The sequence below is a fragment of the Otolemur garnettii genome, unplaced genomic scaffold (genome assembly GCF_000181295.1).
Source record: "Otolemur garnettii isolate 467f Iridium unplaced genomic scaffold, OtoGar3 scaffold00002, whole genome shotgun sequence".
In the NCBI taxonomy this organism is placed as follows: domain Eukaryota; kingdom Metazoa; phylum Chordata; class Mammalia; order Primates; family Galagidae; genus Otolemur; species Otolemur garnettii.
In genome coordinates, this window is record NW_003852397.1 from 33,052,363 (window position 1) to 33,073,378 (window position 21,016).

At 43.8% G+C, this 21,016-nt stretch overlaps 1 protein-coding gene across 2 annotated transcripts in view; it reads left to right on the forward strand.

The window, feature by feature from the left end:
• BTD (biotinidase) overlaps window positions 1-21,016 on the forward strand; it is a 31,485-nt gene that overhangs the window by 7,540 nt on the left and 2,929 nt on the right. For both annotated transcript variants that reach the window (XM_012805829.2, XM_023513658.1), the window contains exons 2-3: window positions 14,461-14,725; window positions 20,189-20,338. In XM_012805829.2, coding sequence (XP_012661283.1) covers window positions 14,465-14,725; window positions 20,189-20,338 — 411 coding nt within the window. In that variant the 5' untranslated portion in view covers window positions 14,461-14,464. The remainder of the gene's footprint in view (window positions 1-14,460; window positions 14,726-20,188; window positions 20,339-21,016) is intronic.

Genomic DNA, 21,016 nt, shown 5'->3' on the forward strand with positions numbered 1-21,016 from the left:
TATGTGTGTATATATATATATATATAATTAAATTAAATTAACCATCACAATAGTTTTGGTCTAGTTTTGGTATTAGGGTCCTTCTGGCCTCGTGGAATGACTTTGGAAGTACTCTCAGTGTTTCTCTCTTCTGGCAGAAATTATGGAGAATTGTTATCATTTCTTTCTGAATACTTGGTAGAATTCACCATTGAACCCATCTGGGCCTGTTAATTTCTTTCTTTCTTTTTTTTGAGACAAAGTCTTACTATGTTGCCCTCGGTAGAATATCGGTGGTGTCACAGCTCACAGCAACCTCAAACTCTTGGACTTAAGAGATTCTCTTGCCTCAGCCTCCATGGTACAATGCCCAGCTATTTTTTGACTGCAGTTGTCATTGTTATTTAGCAGGCCCAGGCCAGGTTCAAACCTGCCAGCCTCAATGTATGTGGCTCGCACTGTTACCACTGCTCTGAGCACTGAGCCTGGGCCTGTTAATTTCTATTTTGAAAGATTATGCATTACTGATTCAGTTTCTCAGATAGATATAGGCCTGTTCAGGTTGTCTGTTTTCACTTCCATGAGTTTTAGCACTTTGCTAAAACTTTCAAGGAATTGGTCCATTTCATCTAGGTCATCAAATTTGTGGCATAAAGCTGATCATAATATTCATTTATTATTCTTTTAATTCTCATGAGATCTGTAATTACGTTCCACTTTCCTTTCTCTTATTAGTAATATGTGTCTTCTCTCTCTTTTTTTTCCCTAGTTAGCTTGGCTAGAGGCTTATTGATTTTTACTGATCTTTTTAAAGGACCAGCTTTTGATTTCATTGGGTTTCTGTATTATTTTGCTGTTTTAAATTTCATTTATTTCTACTCTATTATTTCTTTTCTTTGCTTAGGTTAAGTTGCTCTTTTTCTAGTTTCCTGAGGTGAAAATTTTCCCGAGCTAAAGCTGATTTTACATGTTCTTCTATTTTAAATTTCTCCTGAGATTTCTCCCTTGAGATTTTCTCCATGTGTTATTTAGAACTGTGTTGTTTCATCTCCAAGTATTGTGGGTATTTCAGCTGTATTTCTGTTATTGATTTTTAGTTTAATTCCATTGTGGTGTGATGGCAGACATTATATAATTACTACTATTTTATATTTGTTAAGGTGTGTCTTTATGGCCCACAATGTGGTCTATCTTGGTGAATGTTTTGTGTGTGCTTCAGTGAATGTATATTTTGCTGGGTTTTTTGTTTGTTTGTTTGTTTGTTTGTTTGTTGTGAAACAGAGTCTCACTCTTACCCTGGGTAGAGTGCCATAGCATCATCATAGCTCACAGCAGCCTCAAACTCTTGGGCTCAAGAGACCCTGTTGCCTCAGCTGCCCAAGTAGCTGGAAATACAGGCATCCACCACAAAGCCCAGCTAGTTTTTCTATTTTTGGCAGAGATGAGGTCTCCCTCTTGCTAAGGCAGGTCTTGAACTTCTGAGCTCAGGCAATCCACCTGCCTCAGCCTCCTGGAGAGCAAGGATTACAGGCATGAACCACCATGTGCGGCCTGTTTTGCTATTATTGGATGAAGGAGTCTGCAGAAGCCCATTATATACAGTTGATTGGTAGAGGTGTTGAGGCCATCTTTGTCCTTACTGATTTTCTACCTTCTGGATTTGTCCATTACTGATAGAGGGGTGTTGAAGTTGATAGGTATAATAGTGGATTCTTCTGTTTCTTCTTGCAGTTCTATTAGTTTTTGCTTTGCTATTTTCTTGAGACACAGTCTCGTTCTGTCACCCTGGGCTCTGTCAGATTCCTGGGCTCAAGTGATCCTCCAGCCTGAGCCTCCCAAGTAGGTAGGATTAATTTTTCTATTTTTAGCACAGACGGAGTGTTGCTCTTGCTCAGGCTGGTCTTGAACTCCTGAGCTTAAGCGATTCTCTTGCCTCAGCTTCCCAAGTAGCTGGGACTACAGGTGCCCACCACAATGCCTGGCTATTTCTTTCTTGCAGTTGTCATTGTTAGCTGGCCCCCACTGGGTTCGAACCCACCAGCCTCAGTGCATGTGGCCAGCACTGTAAGCACTGTGTTATGGGCACCGAGCCTGTCTTCTTTTTCTTTCTTTCTTTTTGAGTTGTTACAGGCTAGAGTGCTGTGGTGTCATCATAGCTCACAGCAACCTCAAACTCCAGGGCTCAAGCAATCCTCTTGCCTCAGCCTCCCAAGTAGCTGGGACTATAGGCGTGAGCCACGCCCAGCTAGTTTTTTTCTATTTTCAGTAGAGATGGTCTCTTTTGCTCAGGCTGGTCTCGAACTTCTGAGCTCAAGCAGTGCATCCTCCTTTGCCTCCCAAAGTGCTAGGATGACAGGCATAAGCCGCTGTGCCCAGCCCATTATTGCTTTAAATATTGCTTCTGTTTCGTTCTCTCTTTCTTCTCTTTTTCGTATTTCCATTGTGTGTACTTACACTTTTTGTTGTTGTTCTACAATTCTTGGATACTTTTCCCATTTTTTTCAGCGTTTTTTTTTCTTTGTTTTGAGTTTTAGAAATTTGTATTATCATACGGTCAAGCTTAGAGATTCTTTCTTCAGCCATATCCAGTCTACTAATGAGCCCATCAAAGACAGTCTTCATTTCTGTTAGTGTTTTCTTTTTTTTTTTTTTCTAGTTTGTTGACAACTCTTGTGAGTTTGTTTGTTTGTTTGCTTGTTTTTGCAGTATTTGGCCAGGGCTAGATTTAAGCCCACCACCTCTGGCATATGGAGCTGGCGCCCTACTCCTCTGAGCCACAGGCACCGCCCTTGTTTTTGTTTCTGAGACAGAATCTTCCTCTGCCCACCCCAGCTTGAGTGCAGTGGCAACCTCAAAGTCCTGGCTCAAGCAATCTTCTTCTATTTTTTTTTTTTTTTTTTTTTTGGCCGGGGCTGGGTTTGAACCCACCACCCCCAGCATATGGGGCCGGCGCTCTACCCTTTTGAGCCACAGGTGCCACCCTCAAGCAATCTTCTTGTCTCAGCTTCTTGAATAGCTTGGCTACAGGTGCACACCACCATGCCTGGCTAATTTTTCTATATTTTGTAGAGACTGTGTCCCTCTTTGTTTCCCAGGCTGATCTTGAACTCCTGGCCTCAAGTAATCCTACTGCTGGGCTTCCCTAGTGCTAAGATTACAGGTGTGAGCTACCAGGTATCCAAGCTCTATTAGTATTTATTATCTCAAGCATTTCTTTTCTGATTCTTTCTTAGAATTTCCATCCATTAGTTTATATTACCCATCTATTCTTGCACGTCATATATTTTTTTCCAGTATAGCCCATAGTTGTTTAAATTAGAGTCTGATAATTCCAGCATCCCTGCCATATCTGATTCTGGTTCTAATTCTCTTCAAGCTGTATTTTTTACTTTTTAGTGTGCCTTGTAATTTTTGTTAAAAGGTGGATATACCGGGTAAAGAAACTTCCGTAAATAGGCATTTAGTGATGTGGTGGTGAGGTGTGGTAGGCGGGAACATGTTCTATAGCCTTAGGATTAGATCTCAGTCTTTTAGGGAGCTTATACTTCTGGACTTGAACTTTACAAGTGCCTCTCAGCACCCACCCTGACCAGGTGGAGCAGAATGACTAGAGAAGTCTAGAGTTGGGTATTTCCCTTCTTTCAGGTCAGTTGAGCTCTGATAAAACCCCATTGGGGGTTTCTCTACCCCAGGGGGTAAAATCCTTTCTTTTGAGGGCAGACCTGCTAAAGAATACTCTGATTGCTTGTTCCCTTCCTCTGCAAGAAGCAAGAGAAGATTTTTCCTCAGTCTTCCTTGTGAGAACCTGGTTGAGCTCCTAGAGGTGAAACTCACAAATCTGTGGATACGCCCATCTGAGACTGGAGTTTTTAACTCAGAGGCTTGCCCATGCTGAGCCTTCAGCACTTCATCCATTACATCGTAGGGTTTCCTGCCCAGGTATTGGTTCCCATGGAGGTGCTGCTTGTGGGTTTCTGCTCTGGTAAGTTGTGATTCTCTGTATTCTCTTGTCTCTCTACCATGGGGGCAGATTCTTGCCCTGACCCCAATTTTCTGACATGTCTAGGAAGAGTTGTTGATTTGCAGTTTGTTTAGCTTTTTACCTGTTGTTAGGATGGAGTGGCCACGTGTGAGCTACTGTGCCTGGCCGGATAGTATAGTCATTTTGTACATGAGTTTAAAGTCTTCCACAGTGTTTGTTTATTATTTGTTTTCTTCTTGTTAAAATCTGTTCTTGTTCATTGTCTGTTCATAAGTTTTGTCTTGATGTTTTAATTTTGCATGTAAATTTTAATTTGTCAATCTATTTCTTCTATTATTTTTAACTGCTTCAAATTTTAACCAGTTCTAATTTATGCTAGTTTTCCTAACATTCAAATGATTTTGAATTTACTTTTATGTATAGCCTAAGGTATTTAAAGTTATTTCCAAATTATTATTCATTCATCCCAATATCACTCATTCAATCTACCTTTTCCCCCATTATTTTGAGTCTGGTGGCATGAAAATAGTGTGGGCTTTGAATGGAATAGGTTTGTGAGAAGTCCTGGCTCTGGATATCAGTCACCTTCTGATAATTCCTCCAAAGAAGCTAGATCGCTTCTTGGTCTTTTGGCTAAGATCAAGTCCAAAAAGAAGTTAGGAAACTCTCTTCTGCTTTCACCTCTGGGCAAAAGCAGCAGGGACCTTTGCTAGGGAAAGAAAAGCACAGGTTGTTATTGATTTAACCAAAGCAGAAGAAAACAAAATTGCCTAATGCCTCCAGGAAGAGAAGCAAGGATATTAATCATTCTCTACACATCTACCACGCTGTGTTTGGAGGAGAGAGAGGCAATTGTGGAACAAAGTTCCCTGAGGAAGAGAAAGGCTTACGGAGTAAGAAAGCTTACAGAGCAGGGTATGTTCACCGTAGTGGAATAGAGTACTTTGGCCTCTGGTGGAGTAGAGTACTTAAAACTCTCGTGGAAAACTGAAATGTCCCCTATCCAACCCTATCCTCCCACCTCCCTGCGGGAGCCCAGTTCTGAAGGCCTCAGACCTGCATGCCAGGTAAAGCTGTGGGGCTTAGGGGAACCAGTCAGATGTTGGCCCCATGGAGAGTGTGGTTGGCATAGGGCAATGGGACTTATGTTAGAACCAGGATGCAGCTATGGCTGAGCTGGGTCCCTTGCCAGAGAAAAAAGGCCCTCAAGTAATTACTGACTTAACCAAAGCAAAAGAAAACAAAATTGCTTAATGCCTCCAGGAAGAGAAGCAAGGATATTAACCATTTCTCTACACATCTACCACGCACGCCGTGGTTGAAGAAGAGTGAGGCGGCTCAGCGCCTGTGGCTCAAGTGGCTAAGGCACCAGCCACATACACCTAAGGTGGCAGGTTCAAATCCAACCTGGACCCGCCAAAAACAATGACGGCTGCAACCAAAAAGCCACATACACCTAAGGTGGCGGGTTCGAATCCCCAGCCTGGGCCCACCAAACAACAATGACGGCTGCAACCAAAAAATAGCCGGGCATTGTGCAGGTGCCTGTGGTCCCAGCTACTTGGGAGGTGGAGGCAGGAGACTTCACTTGAGCCCAGGAGTTGGAGGTTGCTGTGAGCTGTGATGCCACGGCAATCTACCCAGGGGGACAGCTTGAGGCTCTGTCTCAAAAAAAAAAAAAAAAAAAGAAGAATGAGGCAAGGAACAAAGTTCTAAAGAAGAGAAAGGCTTACAGAGTAAGAAAGTTTACAAAGCCGGATATGTTCACCATATGCAGCAAATGGGCCTCTATTGCCAGGGCAAGTAGGCAAAGAGGCCTTCATTTTCATTCTTAATTGTGCTCGACCTTCCAGCCAAACACCTGCCCACCTGCAGCATGCTGTGAGTCACCACATCACTGTGTCAAGAGCACCTTCTGAGCATCCTCACGTGTGCTCCGAAACTGACAGCATCGGGACCCATTTGCCTGCTTTTTCTGTTTCTCTCCTGGTGTCCACACTATGCCTCCCCCAAATGCACGTCTCTTGGCTTTGCAAGCGCAAAGATGGCCTTCTGCATGGTATTGCTAATGTTGCTGCTAATGCTGTGATTTACTTTAGCTTTTTTTATTGTTTCTTTTACAAATCTTGTTATTCAGTCTGAGTGTTTCTAGACTATCCTATTAAGGATTATTCTTTTGATTTGAGGAACATGGTTCCCTGGCTGTTCTCTGAGAGGTTATGGACTCAAAGATAGAAGATTATTCCAGGGTGAGAGACAAAAGGAAAACTGAGGCCCGGTGTATGTGGTCAATGTGAATTTTATTCTACCTGGATGCAGGTGGGGTGAAATCAGGAAAGGAATTCCACATGTGGGTTATGGCAGATGGGGACTTAAAGGGTCAGAGAGGGCAGCAATTGCTAGCATTCCTATTTCCTGAGAGGGACATGAGTCTGACCCTTCCTGGATGGATCATGAACCTGACCCTGCCTGGGCAGGTCTGTTTGGTTGGGTATACCTGATTCTATCATTCTCCACTAACTGCATCCTGGGTATCATCCTCTCCATTTTTCACTGAGTGCTGGCAGATAAGAGTACAAGGATGACAGGTCTTGAAGTAGTGGTGCTGCATCCACCATACACTTACAGAGGTCGTGCCTGAGATACACTTATATCCACTATAAATTTAACAAAGGGACTTTACGTTGCCCATATTCCTAGCACATCATCCCAGAAAATTTTGATATGTGGTTTTAGGACATTGTATTTTCTATGTACTGGCTCTTTTCCTCCTGAACGTCCAGCATTCAGGTCCACATTATCTAGAAGCTGGTTCTTCTGATGACTTTAATTTAAGGTACTGCAACAAGGAAATGGAGGAGAAATTTCCCAAAGGCTCTTTAAAATAATGCCTTGCTACCACTGGGTGCAGTGGCGCATGCCAATAATCCTAGCACTTGAGGAGGACGAGCTGGGTGGATCGCTTGAGCTCAGGAGTTCAAGACCAGCCAGAGCAAGAGCAAGACCCTGTCTCCAAAAAATAGCCAGGCATTGTGGTGGGCACCATAGCCCCAGCTACTGGGGAGGCTAAGGCAAGAGGATCACTTGAGCCCAAGAGTTTGAGGTTGTTGTGAGCTATGATGCCACAGCACTCTACCAAGGATGTCAAAGTGAGACTTTATCTGGAAAAACAAACAACAACAACAACAAAAACAACAAAAAGACAGCTATGCCTTGCTAACACCCACTGAAGCTCATTTCAGAGAATTTAGTAATGGCTATTGGAAGTCATAAACATTCCAGAAGAGCAGAGTAGCTAGAAGTGCCCCTCACCATTCTTCTCTCCCATGACTGACTGACTGGAAATACCTTCTCTATGTGTATTTTCCTTGCTTCCTGGTCGAGGTTTCTGATCAGTAGTTTAAGACTTCCTCACAATTCATTTTCGACCTCCTAGGATTTTCCTTAACTTTCCTGCAAACTCAGATGTGCATTTGGGAATAATCTGTTACATTTTTGCAGAATATGGTTGGAAGATTTTTCAGATTATCTAGTCTTATATATTGCCCCTATTTTGTTTTTTAAAGTCAGGAACTTTCCTTAAGCAAGTGAAAACTAGTAGCAACTTGGTTCTTCAGTGGAGTCCCTGTCATGGTTAAAACATGCACTAAGTCCTCTGACTGACCTGGATGAAATTGTTTTGAGGAAGCTTTCCCTCTAGTTTTAGTGTTTAAAACTGCCTTTGCTTCTTTTTTTCATTAAATATGGTAGAGCCATTTTGTAATCTGACCCAATTCTATCAGCCCTATTGGAGAAACACCTGGGAAATAAAGGCGATATCTCTGATTTATAGCCTGCTTTAATGCCAGAGAAAGGCAGGAGTCACGATGTAAGATACACATGACTTTGTCCTCTAGTCCAGTGTTTTCCAACTGCCACCCAGACCAGGAACATCAGCATTACCTGGGAATTTGTTAGAAATGCAGATTCTTAGTTACTATCCCAGTCCTACTGAATCAAAACTATGTCTGGGGTCCAGGGAATCAAGCCCTCCGGTTGATTCTGATGGCATGCTTACATTTGAGAACCCCTGCTCAGATCCAATTACCCAGAATCTCCCCTGGGAGTGCTACCTTGAAATGTCCGTTTATTTCTCCTAGAGCTACACTGAGGACTCCCCAGTGGTCTTTGAATGTTTGACCAATAAATTCTTCCAGTTCTTCAACATGTCCTAAGAGGACTGGCTTCCAGTCCTACACACACCACGAATCAGTCCTAGAGTTTTCCTGAACCCTGAAAGTACAATTTTACTGTCAGTTTCCACTACTTTATGTGGCCAAAAGATAAAAAATAATAGTGGGTATTAAAATGGTTTACGTTGTAGGTAAAATTCAATGTGCCATTGATATAAAATGTTCTTCCTATAGCTCCCTTAACTCTGCCATATTTCTCCCTGCAGAGGCTGTTTGACACAGAGTGGCACCATCACTTTTTACATTCAGTCCCATATATGAAATTGTAATAAATTTAGAACTTGTGAATATGAAAAATGCCATGGTTGTGGGAGTATGGTGAATAAAAAACACGTTTCTCAAAACTCAGATTTTGTAAAATCAAATGCTTTATTTTTTCCACTGTAAAAGAAATACATAAAGTATGAGAAGTGAAAAGGGAAAGGAAAGGAGGCGGAGAAAGATAGCCATTTACTGTAAAAATCACTGTGCTATTGTGACAAGATCACGAATGTACTCACTTGGGTTAATGATCTTCAACTTGGCCACAAGGTGGCAGTAGCAAACCTGTAGATTCCTTTGTCTGAACAAAGTGAAATAGACTAAGACTTTATCCAAATACCACGCAGAAGAAAAGGGCTTTCTTACATTAAAAACATGGGCATTTTAGGAAGAGGGTTTATTTGACTTAAACTGTGAAGATAATTTTCCATTTGAGGAAAAGAAAGATGGCATATGTAGGTTAAAGCATCAAGATCGTTCGGTTGCACGTTTAGTTCCTAGGATAAATTATTCTAGTCAATGGAGCAGAAATTGGCCCTAATCACAGGCACAATACAAAGTCCCCCTTTTGTTTATAATTCATTCTCTTTTTTGAAAATGAGAGCTGGAATTTTATAACAAGTGAAATCACAATTTGCCATCTCAACTCAGAGGACTTATTAACTTGGTAATTTATTCACTGCTCCTTGTGGGTTCAGGCTTGAATCATCAATTGCAGCTCACACGCATTTACTCTTGACCTTTCCAACTAAAGACGTCAAAAGTCTTGGTGGTGGGAGGGTTTGAACGAAGCTGCCAAAGCTAAAACCCTCGTGGAGCTTCTTTTTCTAGGGGCCAAGCCTGGGCAAGCTAATGACTAGCACTCTCAGATGGGACAAGAAGCAGTCGTAAGACTTTCTGGGACATAAAATGTCTCTTATAATTTCTTTACATTGGCTCAGCGCCTATAGCTCAACCGGCTAAGGCGCCAGCCACATACACCTAAGGTGGGGGTTTCGAATCCCCAGCCCGGACCCGCCAAACAACAATGACGGCTGCAACCAAAAAATAGCCGGGCGTTGTGGCGGGCGCCTGTGGTCCCAGCTACTTGGGAGGCGGAGGCAGGAGACTGGCTTGAGCCCAGGAGTTGGAGGTTGCTGTGAGCTGTAATGCCACGGCACTCTACCCAGGGGGACAGCTTGAGGCTCTGTCTCAAAATAATAATAATAATAATTTCTTTACATTCACATTATGTAAATGAAGTAGAGATAGACGTTATTTCTCCTCCTTACGTAAAAGAATGTAAACAAGGAAATCACAAGATACATGAGAAAAGTTTTAAAACTATTTGAACTTCACAATGTTTTTCTTGGCATTCTATCAGCTATACATAGAAATGTATACTATGCTGATGCCTAATGACTTAGCAGGTCCCTCGGGCTTCGTTCCACAGGATGTGACGCTTCCTCTGCCAACTTCTCCAGTCTCCTTTCCCTACCATGGGACTGTTATTCTCACTGACAAGAAGAGAGTGACAAGTTCTTTTATTAAAAAGATCTGTAGGCCTATATATAAATGTTTTAAATATATATACCCGCCTCTGAAATTGTCTTATGAAGAAGGCCTTAATAATAATCCTTTCATTTTGTTGCAAAAGACGCTGCTGTAATAGCATGGCTGGGAAGGAAACACAGCCAATTATCAAGATGAATCATTTAGCAAGGTGGGGAAAAAATCCCTTGTGTGTAAAAATATCTAATGATTGACATGTTACCAAATTTCTACAAAATAGATTTCCATGTAATTTAGACTTTGATTTCTTTTCTTCTTAGATTGAAAGAACTTTCCTGATCAGGTCTGGTGTTGGGGGCATGTTTTTCCTTGTGAAATGAGAGGCAGATCTGTAGGGCCCTTCCAAGGTCAGGATCCTGCTTAAAGATGCCCCTCTGGCTTCTTTTTCCACCTCATCAGTTACTTCCTTCTCCTGGATGTGTCCCATTGGCACATTGAAAGGACTTGGTTTTTACTCTGCACAAAATGGGGAGTCACTAGAGGATTTTGAGGGGAGTGCCCTGATTGACCCAGGCTTTCCCTGGACCACACTGGCTGCTCTTTCGAGACCAGAATGGGGCAAAGGAAGGTAGAAGTTAGGAGGCCCCTAGGCAGGTCCCTGTCATTTCTCTTCCTGTGATTCCCTCTGCTGCCACTTTCCCCTTGTGCCCTTGGCTCGGGCCCAACTGCTCTCCTTACTGTTTCTTTTTTTTTTTTTTTTTTTTTGAGACAGAGCCTCAAGCTGTCCCTCTGGGTAGAATGCTATGGCTTCACTGCTCACAGCAACCTCCAACTCCTGGGTTCAAGAGAGACTCCTGCCTCAGCCTCCCAAGTAGCTGGGACCACAGGCGCCCACCACAACGCCCGGCTATTTTTTGGTTGCAGCCCTCGTTGTTTGGCAGGCCCGGGCTGGATTCAAACCCACCACCTCAGGTGTACGTGGCTGGCGCCTTAGCCACTTGAGCCACAGGCGCCGAGCCTCCTTGCTGTTTCTTGAGCCTGGGAGGCAGGCTTCCACCTCAGGCCCTGGGCCTGCTACGCTCTTCCCTCACATGCCTCCCCGGCTTCCTCTCATCTTCTTCAGGTCTTTCTCAAATATCTTCTGAGTGCGGCCTTCCCTGGGTGCAGTATCTCAACTTGCCCCATCGCCCCCGTCACTGCTTTCATTTCTCTTGGTGCTCTTACTATCTGACATAGTTGGTCTCCTCATATATCTAGAGCACAAGCTTCCCGAGGGAAGGCCCATCTGGTCCGCTGCTGTCCCCGTGATGCCTGTACTCGGGACAGGCTCAGAGCCCAGTGTGGCACAGCTGTTCGAAGTGAGTGCCCACTCACTCACTCAATAGCCTGCCTCTGCTATTACCTGCTAGTGGGGTTCAGAGCACCTCACAGGCCAGAGCCCCAATCTCAGAGGTCAGAGAACGCCCTTAGAGGTTGTTGTCCCAGCTGTGCATTCACATCAGGCCCTTCCTGCAGTTTAGTGTCCTACGTTGGACACCCTTCAGTGAGAAGGTATGCATTGCCCCCTTGTCACACCAGGCACACATAACCTCTAGTCATCATTTTCAGTGTAGACCAGGTCCTGATCAGCTCTAAAGATGGGTCCATTACTGGATTTTGAAGAACCACATGACTCCCTTGTTCCCAGGGTGCCCCACGCCCCGGTCTGCCCGTGCATGTTCTCATGCGCCAGCACCTGGGAACCACTGGAAAGTGTCTGGGGGAATGCCTTGACTTCTCCATTCCTGCCATTTTAAAACCAAGCACCCTTTCTGCTGCTTGCTGAGCCTTCAAAGTCAAGTCCTTGCTTAGGACCCTAAGCAAGGGTTTTTCCTGAGATGGTATGTGTGATGCCAAATAAGGAAAACCAGTATGTGCTAACTTGGTTGAAACCAGGATTTTCTGCCTAGGTTACAATGTCTCCTGTTTCACCACTCTTCCAGAGGGCAAACTATGAGATGGTCATCTCTAAGTGTCCCTAGGGAACGGTTCCAGGACCCCTGTGGGTACCAGACCTGTCAGATGCTTAAGTCCCTCACATAAAGTAGTATAGTTTTTGCATATAATGTATGCACATCCTCCTGAGTGCTTTCAATCAGCTCTGGCTTGCTTGTAATAACCTAATACAATGCAAATAGTTGTTATACTGCATTTTTAAATTTGTGTTATTTTTCGTTACTATATTGTTACTTTTATTGGGCTTTTTGTCCTCGAATAATTTTAATCTGAGGTTGGTTGAATCTGTGGATGTAGAACCCACTAACCATACCTGTTTTTATTGTAATTATTCATTCTCTCTTACCGCATTAAGCTTGGTTCTTTTGGGCGGCACCTGTGGCTCAAAGGAGTAGGGCACCAGCCCCATATACCAGAGGTGGCAAGTTCAAACCCAGCCCTGGGCAAAAACTGCAAAAGAAAACCCCTTGGTTCTTTTTAGCAGGAATACCTGGTGCAATCTTCTTAACCTCTTATTATCAGCCTACCTTTGTTCACAAGTAAATGATTGCTACTTAAAGCTCTCCTACCAGGGTTCTTTTGTAAAATATATTTTGTTTTCCAAAATAGAAAGAAATGTGATATCTTGCAGGTTCTGCGGGGTTCTGTGTTTTGCTGGTTTGCAGGTCCCTTATACTTAAACAAATTTCTGTGTCACCAAATCAGTGGTGCAGAGCTCTCAGTTGAGAAAGGGGCATACTGTGAGTGCCAGTTTTGACCCCAGGTGCTCCTGACCTGCCTCCACTGGGACTGGTCCTCTTTGTGGCCTCAGTTTTCGTATCTCTTAGGGATGCCACTGCCTTATACTTTGGAAATATTGTCAGTATGACTTTGAAGATGAAAGTTCTCCCCCAAGACCACTGCCTATTACCATCATTGTGAAACCAGAGATGAAATGGAAAGTAAATTTTTGAGACATTTAAAATTATTCCTTGACTGTCTTCAGAGGCAAAATTCAGATAAGAAAGAGTATCAATTATACTTTTGTTTCTAGGCAAAAACTCATGACTGCTGGCTCAAAGCCTCCTTGTTCTTATCTTAAAACATTGTTTACAGTGTCTGAGATGAATAGCAACAAATTCTGGGGTTTGGTGTTTGGATGGTACATTTATTTTCTGGGAAAAGAAGTAACAGTTTGAGATGGGGCAAGGTTGGAGTGGGAGGCTCTCAGAAGTATTTGATTTTGCCAGGATTCTGACTGAGGGTCCGTAGTACTTATTCTTTTGCTAAAAATAGTGATGGTTTGTTTCTGGAACTTTTGGCAAAAAATAAAAAGAAATTTGCAGCCTGGGGAGTTTGGTTTTGAAATGCTAACACAGGAGTTATGAGTTGAGACTTGGACAGGATGTTTTCTTTTTAAAGGGCAGCAATGTGATTCCTTGATTTGTCTTTGTTATCTTGGCATTTAAGCCTGATTCTGGGCAGTTGGGCAGCTCCAGCACATCTCCACAGGCAGATAGCCTGACCTTGGCACACCACCTGGTAAATCCATATGCCGGGGCTCAGGCTTTATCTAGGAGGTCAGATTGATTTTCAAAATGGAATTGGACTATTCATTCTAAAACACTTTAGTTACAGACAACTTTCAGAAATAAACATTCCTATTCTTGGAGGGCAGGAAGACACACAGAAGCACCATTTACCTCTAGTCGTTTATGGTAAGGGTTACAAAGCTAAATTTACTTTCTAGAAAATTCTAGTTTATTTTTTAGAAAATTGTGTCTTATCACTGCAAAAAGGACTTTATTTCCAAATGCGTATGCTTTTGAGGAAGAGTTTTGGAGTCACAGAGACAAAGGCTGAGAAAGTGATGATGGGCAATGACAATTCTCAAGTTCAAAAAAGAAGGGAAAAAACTGTGCTCTGAGATATTGGCATTTAAGTAGAAGTCAGCAGTTTCTTGGCACCAAATAAAGAATGTTTTGCTGAATAAAGAGACCATTCTCCATTATATTTGTTACTAACCAGAGAAATGCAGGGAGAATTTTAATCCATCTGTTTTTTATGGCAAGGAAAGCTGAGCTGTCTCATGACCGTCGTAGCTGGTGCAGATGGCTGGCCGGCAGTGTGTTTGTGTGTATAGCGGGCAGGGGCTGGAAAACGAAATATATCACAGAATTATGTCACATAATCAGAATAATTACTATTGCTTAAGACTTCAGCACACAATTAGAAAAATGAGTAATGACATACTAAAGCTTTGCTGAACACTGGGTAAGAAAATCATGGCAAACACTGAGACTGTTTTGGAAATGTTCTAAAATCAGACTCTTAACACAGTGAGCCATTTTAAACGTGGCTTGCTACGTGTTTGGAGAGAAACACATACTCTTTTATTAGGAACATGAAACAAACTCTTTGAGCTGCAGTATCACTGCGGGTGAGTTTAATTGCCGGGATTAATAAATCACAGCTGTGAAAGTTAAATTCTTGGCAGGATTCTTTATTCAGCTGTTTTCCCCTTGCCCCATTACATTCCAGATTTATGGTCTGCACTATGTCTGGAGCCAGCAGTAAGCTTGCTCTTTTCCTCTGCGGCTGCTACGTGGTTGCCCTGGGAGTCCACGCCAGGGAGCACTGCGTGGCTGGACATCACGAGGCTGAGTATTACATGGCTGCTGTGTTTGAGCACCAGTCAATCTTGAGTCCAGACCCACTAGCTCTCACCAACCGCAAGCAGGCCTTGGAGCTAATGAACCAGAACCTCGACATCTATGAACAGCAAGTGATGGCTGCAGCTCAAAAGGCAAGGAATGCTCCTTGATGTGGACCCGAGCTTGTCTCCTAGAACAGGGCAAGTTGCTCTTCAGCACAGTGGTTGAGTAAGCCCAGGCTTCCTATAACCCCTCTGGAAAATCAGTGCAGCTAGTTAACCTGAGTTGAACTGGAGTTAACTCAGTTGGCTGGAGTCTCACTGCTCAGAGGGCGGGCCATGGACTGGGAGCTTGTCAAATGTTTGGTCTCACCTCAGACCTGACTCAGAATCCTCATTTTAGCAGGTGATCCTCAGGTGATGCATTTGCATTTCAAGTTTGAGACTCCCTGGGACCAATCACAGGTTCTCAGGTGTGGTTGAGCGCAGGAATCACTGTGCAAGTTGTAAACAAACACGGGTGCCAGGGTCCCAGTCAGTTGTAATTGGTCCAGATGGGGCGTGGACTGGGCATTGGAATTGTTTTTAAGGCTCCCCAGGGGATTTTAATGTGCAGAAAAATTTGAAAACCACTGGGTATGAAAACCACTCTCTGAGGAATTCAAAGGTTAGCTGAAATAGTAAGTGTCCACAGAACTGCCATTTGCTGCCTTCAGATTATTTGGGGTTCATTTCTGGTCTCCTTGCCAGACTCCAAACAGTCTGAGCCTTAGCCCAGACAGAACTGACCCCCGCCAACAGAGGGAAGGTCGGTGCCAGCCTTTGTGAAGGCTTCCTGCTTGGCCCAGCTTCCCCCTCCCACCAGGAAGGGTGGGGATGAAGGAGAGAGGCCCCGTGGGGCAAAGAGGGGAATGTCACTGCCAGATATTACCTAAGAAAATGCCCTGCTGGGAAACACATAACCAAAGTGAAGCTGGAGCTTTAACTCTAGCGGTGCAGTGACCAAGCCCATCTGCTAGAGGAAGCCCAGTTCTGCCCAGCGGGAAGTCAGCTTCCCTGCTCTCTGTGAGGTGATAGGGCAGAACCAGTCCTGCCAGCAAGTCCTGCCCAGGACAGCCCTTGCTCTGAAGGGGGTGGTCAGGGTGTGTGTGTGTGTGTGTGTGTGTGTGTAAAACTGATGTGGGAAGGAACTTAAAGACCTGGTCCAGCCTCTTCTGATGGGTGACTCTCCTCTCTTGTCCCAACCTGACATCCACTTTCCCCTTATACACCTCACTGTCTCATCGGTCCGCTCATTACAATGGTGGGAACTTCTGGAATGGTCTTCCTTTCAATGAGCAGCAGTCAGCCTGTTTGTAACTGCCACAGAGTTGTGTCCTCAGAGTCTTTACTTTGACTCACCATCTTCTTTACATTTGAAGATAGCCATTGCGGCCCCCTGGTTTCTTTCCTCCAGGCTATACAGCTTAGTCCCTTCCACAGTTCCTTCTGAGGTTCTGTTTCCCGCCCTTCTACTGAAGACTCTGGGTTTCTCTGTACTCAGCACTGTATGGAGCTCTCCTGCTTCTGTCTGACAGGGGTGGGTGAAGAAGAACACTTGTCTCTCTCATTCTAGGTGTGTTCCCTGGAAAACTGTTGTAGCCCCATCTCATGGTGGATTCATAAGGCACTTGCTGTCAACTAAACTCTGTGACCTTTTCACACATGCAGGCACACATATGGCCCTTGCCATCCTGAACTTACAAAGTTGATTTATTTAACTTGAGAGCAAGACTTCACATTATGCTGTTAAATTTCATCATTCCAGCCTGTTGGGCTATTTAGGGATCTTCACTGACATCCGAGTATCAGTTACATTCACGTCATTCACACATTTGATACACACCTCATTTATGTCTACGCTGAAGTCAGTGTAAAAAAATCCCAGGCTGTGCCCTCAGACCTCCTGCCGACATTGATCTCCTTAAGGACGGGCGTTCTCTTGATAGAGATGTTTGCTTGCATGACACTGAACCCAGCACCTGAAGCTACTGAACCTACCCCCTTCTTGCTTCTCTATCTGGTCCTCAAGACCATTCTCAGACATGTGCCACACTGACACCCAGAGACGCTGACTGTAGACCTGCCCCCCTAAGGAAGCAGAACCTGGTTTTGTTGAGCCCATGCCAGCCGCAGAGCATCATTCCTTCTCTATTTGTGGTCCAGGAACAAAGATGAAGCTGTTGGTATGACTGTGTCCCCAGTGCTTACCGACATCCCCACTGCCCTCCGTGGTTACATGTGTTAAGGCATTGTAAGACAAATCAATGGTAAGCTTGTGTCGAAGTTTGTAGCAAACTTGCAGTAAGGGGAGAGGCTCCTGCACAAACCAGTTGAAGTACAGTCATGCATCCCTTTATGACAGGGCTACACTGTCAGAACTATGCCCTTAAGGTGACTTTGTCCTTGTGTACATCATGGTATACTTAATACAAACCTAGATGGTGTAGCCTGCTACACACCCAGGACACATGGTACAGCCTGCTGCTCCTGGGCTGCAGACCTGCACAGCACGTTACTGTACTGAGCGCTGTAGGCGGTGGTAACATGATGGTAAGTATTTGAAAAGGTACAGTAAAAACACAGTATTATAATCTTACGGGACCACTGACACAGGGTCTGTTGTTGGCCAAAACATTGTTGTGTAGCACATGACTGTTATTTTCTCTTGGTAGAGGCATTTATAGGGGTACAATAGAGTTCATTTTAATGATTAGGCTGGTCACTTAGATCTGTAAGCTTCATTCCTCAGAAGGAGTTCTTTAAAAACTTTTTGTAGGTGGCACCTACAAAAGTAGGGTGCCAGCCCCATATACCGAGGGTGGTGGGTTCAAATCCAGCCCTGGCCAAATTGCAACAACAAAAAGATAGCCGGGCATTGTGGCGGGTGCCTTTATCCCAGCTTCTTGGGAGGCTGAGGCAAGAGAATTGCCTAAGCCCAGGAGCTGGAGGTTGCTGTGAGCTGTGATGCTCTGGTACTCTACTAAGAGCAACAAAGTGAGACTCTGTCTCTAAAAAAAAAAAAAAAACTTTTTGTAGAGATATGGTTTTGCTGTGTTGCGCAGGATGGTCTCCAAACTCCCGGCCTCAAGTGATCTTCCTGCCTTGGTACACCAAAGTGCTGGGATTACAGGTGTAATCCAGCACCATGCCTGGCCAGAAGGCGTTCTTGACCTCATTAAGACCTGAGCTGAAGCCATGTGTCAGTAATGCAGGTTACTTTGTAGAAAGGATTACTAATCACATCAGACCCAACTCGCTTAGAGAATGCAATGTTCATATTAATATAGAAGATGCCAAGAAATGTTTAAGAGTGAGAAAACCGTATTAAAATTGTAATACTCAATATATACCAATAATAAAATATGAATACAAGTCATGCTGAGTACCTCTTGTAATTAATTATACAAGTCAAATGTGACTTGAATATTACCATTTAATATCACTTTTTCCTTTCTTAAAGTGTGTATATATTTTTTGGCACACTATGTATTATGTGTACAAAATTTAAATGCTCTCCATAAAAAAACAATTCAGTACTCTCAATATTTTATTTTATTTTATTTATTTATTTTTTAAAGGCAGAGTCTCACTTTGTTGCCCTTGGTAGAGTGCTGTGGCGTCACAGCTCACAGCAACCTCCAGCTCCTGGGCTTAGGCGATTCTCTTGCCTCAGCCTCCCGAGTAGCTGGGACTACAGGCGCCCACCACAACACCCAACTATTTTTTTGTTGCAGTTTGGCTGGGGCCAGGTTTGAACCCGCCACCCTCGGTATATGGTGCCAGTGCCCTACTCACTGAGCCACAGACACCACCCCAAACAACTTTTCAAAAATTAAAAATACTATTCTTATACAGATACAGAATAAAGGTTTTATTTAACTCATTAATTAATGAAAGAACTAGTACAATGGTAAAGTTGGTTCAAAGCCGGATTTAAGGAATGGAAATATGTATATTAGTCCAGTAAAGGTTGAAATAAATACAAAACTGGCTAATCATCCTGTGGGATGATACAATCATTATTTTTCTTTTTTAAATTTCTTCTTTCTTTTTTCCCCCCTAACCCCTAGAACACCAAGGGTATCTTTTACAAAACAAAGTCAAACAGTGTTCCATTTTCTTTTTTTTTTTGAGACCGAGTCTCACTCTGTTGCTCTGGGTAGAGTGCTGTGGCATCATAGCTCACAGCAACCTCAAACTCTTGGGCTTGAGTGATTTTCTTGCCTCAGCCTCCCAAGTAGCTGGGACTACAGGCACCTACCATAGTGCCCAGCTAGTTTTAGAGATGGGGCTCTTACTCTTACTTGGGCTGGTTAAGAATTCCTGAGTTTAAGTAATCCACCAGCTTCAGCCTCCCAGAGTGCTATGATTACAGTCGTGACCACCGCACCTGGCCTGCCACCTGCTATTTTAGGTGATTTATGCCCTCGCTGCCTCCTTTCTCCACCGTCCACACTGGGGCCCACATTCCACACTTGACATTTTAAGCTGTGGGAGTAGATAGAAAGCAGCAGCAGAGCAGGCTCTGGCGCTGAGGGTGTGGGCTGCCCTCCTCTGGTGCTATAGAGATCACAGGGAGCCCAGGGTGTCCCCTGTGTGGCAAGAGGCCTTTAGGACAGTCAGAGCTGGAAAGGGTAGCCTCCTAATTCCTGGCTGGAGTATGAGTCTCTATTTCTACCCTGAGATCAACATGTTGACTCCTTCCTACCCACTGACCCAGACATGGGAATCACCTGGGGGACTGTTAAGCACTGTTACCAGGATGCCACCCACAGTCAATTGAATCAGATTTTTTAGGTATGGGCCCCATCATCAGGGATTTTTTTCAAAAGTTCCCCAACTAATTTAAATGCATAATGAAGGTTGAAGCCACCAAGTGGAAATATCACATCTGGGTTTTAATGGGCCTGATATTCAAGAATCTCTGTGGTCAGCCTGACTCCCACTGCACCAACAAGAACGCCAGACCCCTCCTAACTATTTGCTTGGCAAACTCCTGCACCTTTCAGCCAAGTTTACTCATTCCCACCCTCCTTGACATGCCTAAGGCACAGTTAATGGTTACCCTAGAGGACTTTGTCTTTGTTTCTTTGTGATTAGGTCAAGTGAGACAGCTTTGCCAAGACTATGATCTCTGAGGAGAGCTGAGCTACCATCTTTGTGACTCTGGTTTCTGGTACAAAGTAACTTCTTTTTTTTTTTTTTTTTTTTACCCAGTCTCATTTTGTTGCCCTTGGGAGCATGCCGTGGCATCATAGCTCACAGCAACCTCAAACTCTTATGCTCAAGACAACCTGCTGAGGCCTCCCAAGTAGCTGGGACTACAGGTGCCTGCCACAATACCCAGCCATTTTTTAGAGACTGGGTCTCACTGTTGCTCAGGCTGGTGTCGAACTTCTGAGCTCAAGCAATCCACCTGCCTCAGCCTCACAGAGTGCTAGGATTACAGGTGTGAGCCACCACATCCGGCCTTCAAGAGTTGAAGTTGTCAAATGCATGATCAAAAGTATAAACAAATTAAGTGGTGCTTCCATCATCTGCTAATAGACTGTACTCTGGTATTTTGATTTACAGGGTGTACAGATCATAGTGTTTCCAGAAGATGGCATTCATGGATTCAACTTTACAAGAACATCCATTTACCCGTTTCTAGACTTCATGCCATCTCCACAGTTGGTCAGGTGGAACCCGTGCCTGGAGCCCCACCGTTTCAACGACACAGAGGTGTGTGAAGAATCCAGCACTCTTCCTCAGTAGACTGAGGGCATGCAGAGATGAACCAATTTGGGGGCCAACAGCTATAACATGTTAACTAAGGTTGAAAGGAGACCCTAGGGTTCAAACAAACCCAGCTCCCCAAATTCCATGTACCACATATTAATTCAGTTAAAGAATGTCTGCTATTACAAGGCATCAGCAGATCTTTTCATTTATTCATTTATTAATTACACAAGAAATACATGAATATATACTTAAAACAAACCAAACTTAAGTAAAAATAGGAAAGTTCAACCTTCACCATAGTCTGCCCCCATCATATTACCTTTCTTAGAGAAACTGCTATCAACAATTTAATGTTCTTTCTTTTTTATTTTTGTTTTTGAGACAGACTCTCACTGTCATCCTGGGTAGAGTGCTGTGGTATCATCATAGCTCACAGCAACCTCAAACTTTTGGGCTTGAGAGATCCTTCTGCCTCAGCCTCCCATGTACCTGGGACTATAGGTGCCTACCACAATGCCCAGCTAGCTTTTCTATTTTTAATAGAGATGGGGGGAGTGTCTTGCTCTTGCTCAGGCTGGTCTTGAACTCTTTTTTTTTTTTTTTGGAGACAGAGCCTCAAGCTGTCCCCCTGGGTAGAGTGCCATGGCATTACAGCTCACAGCAACCTCCAACTCCTGG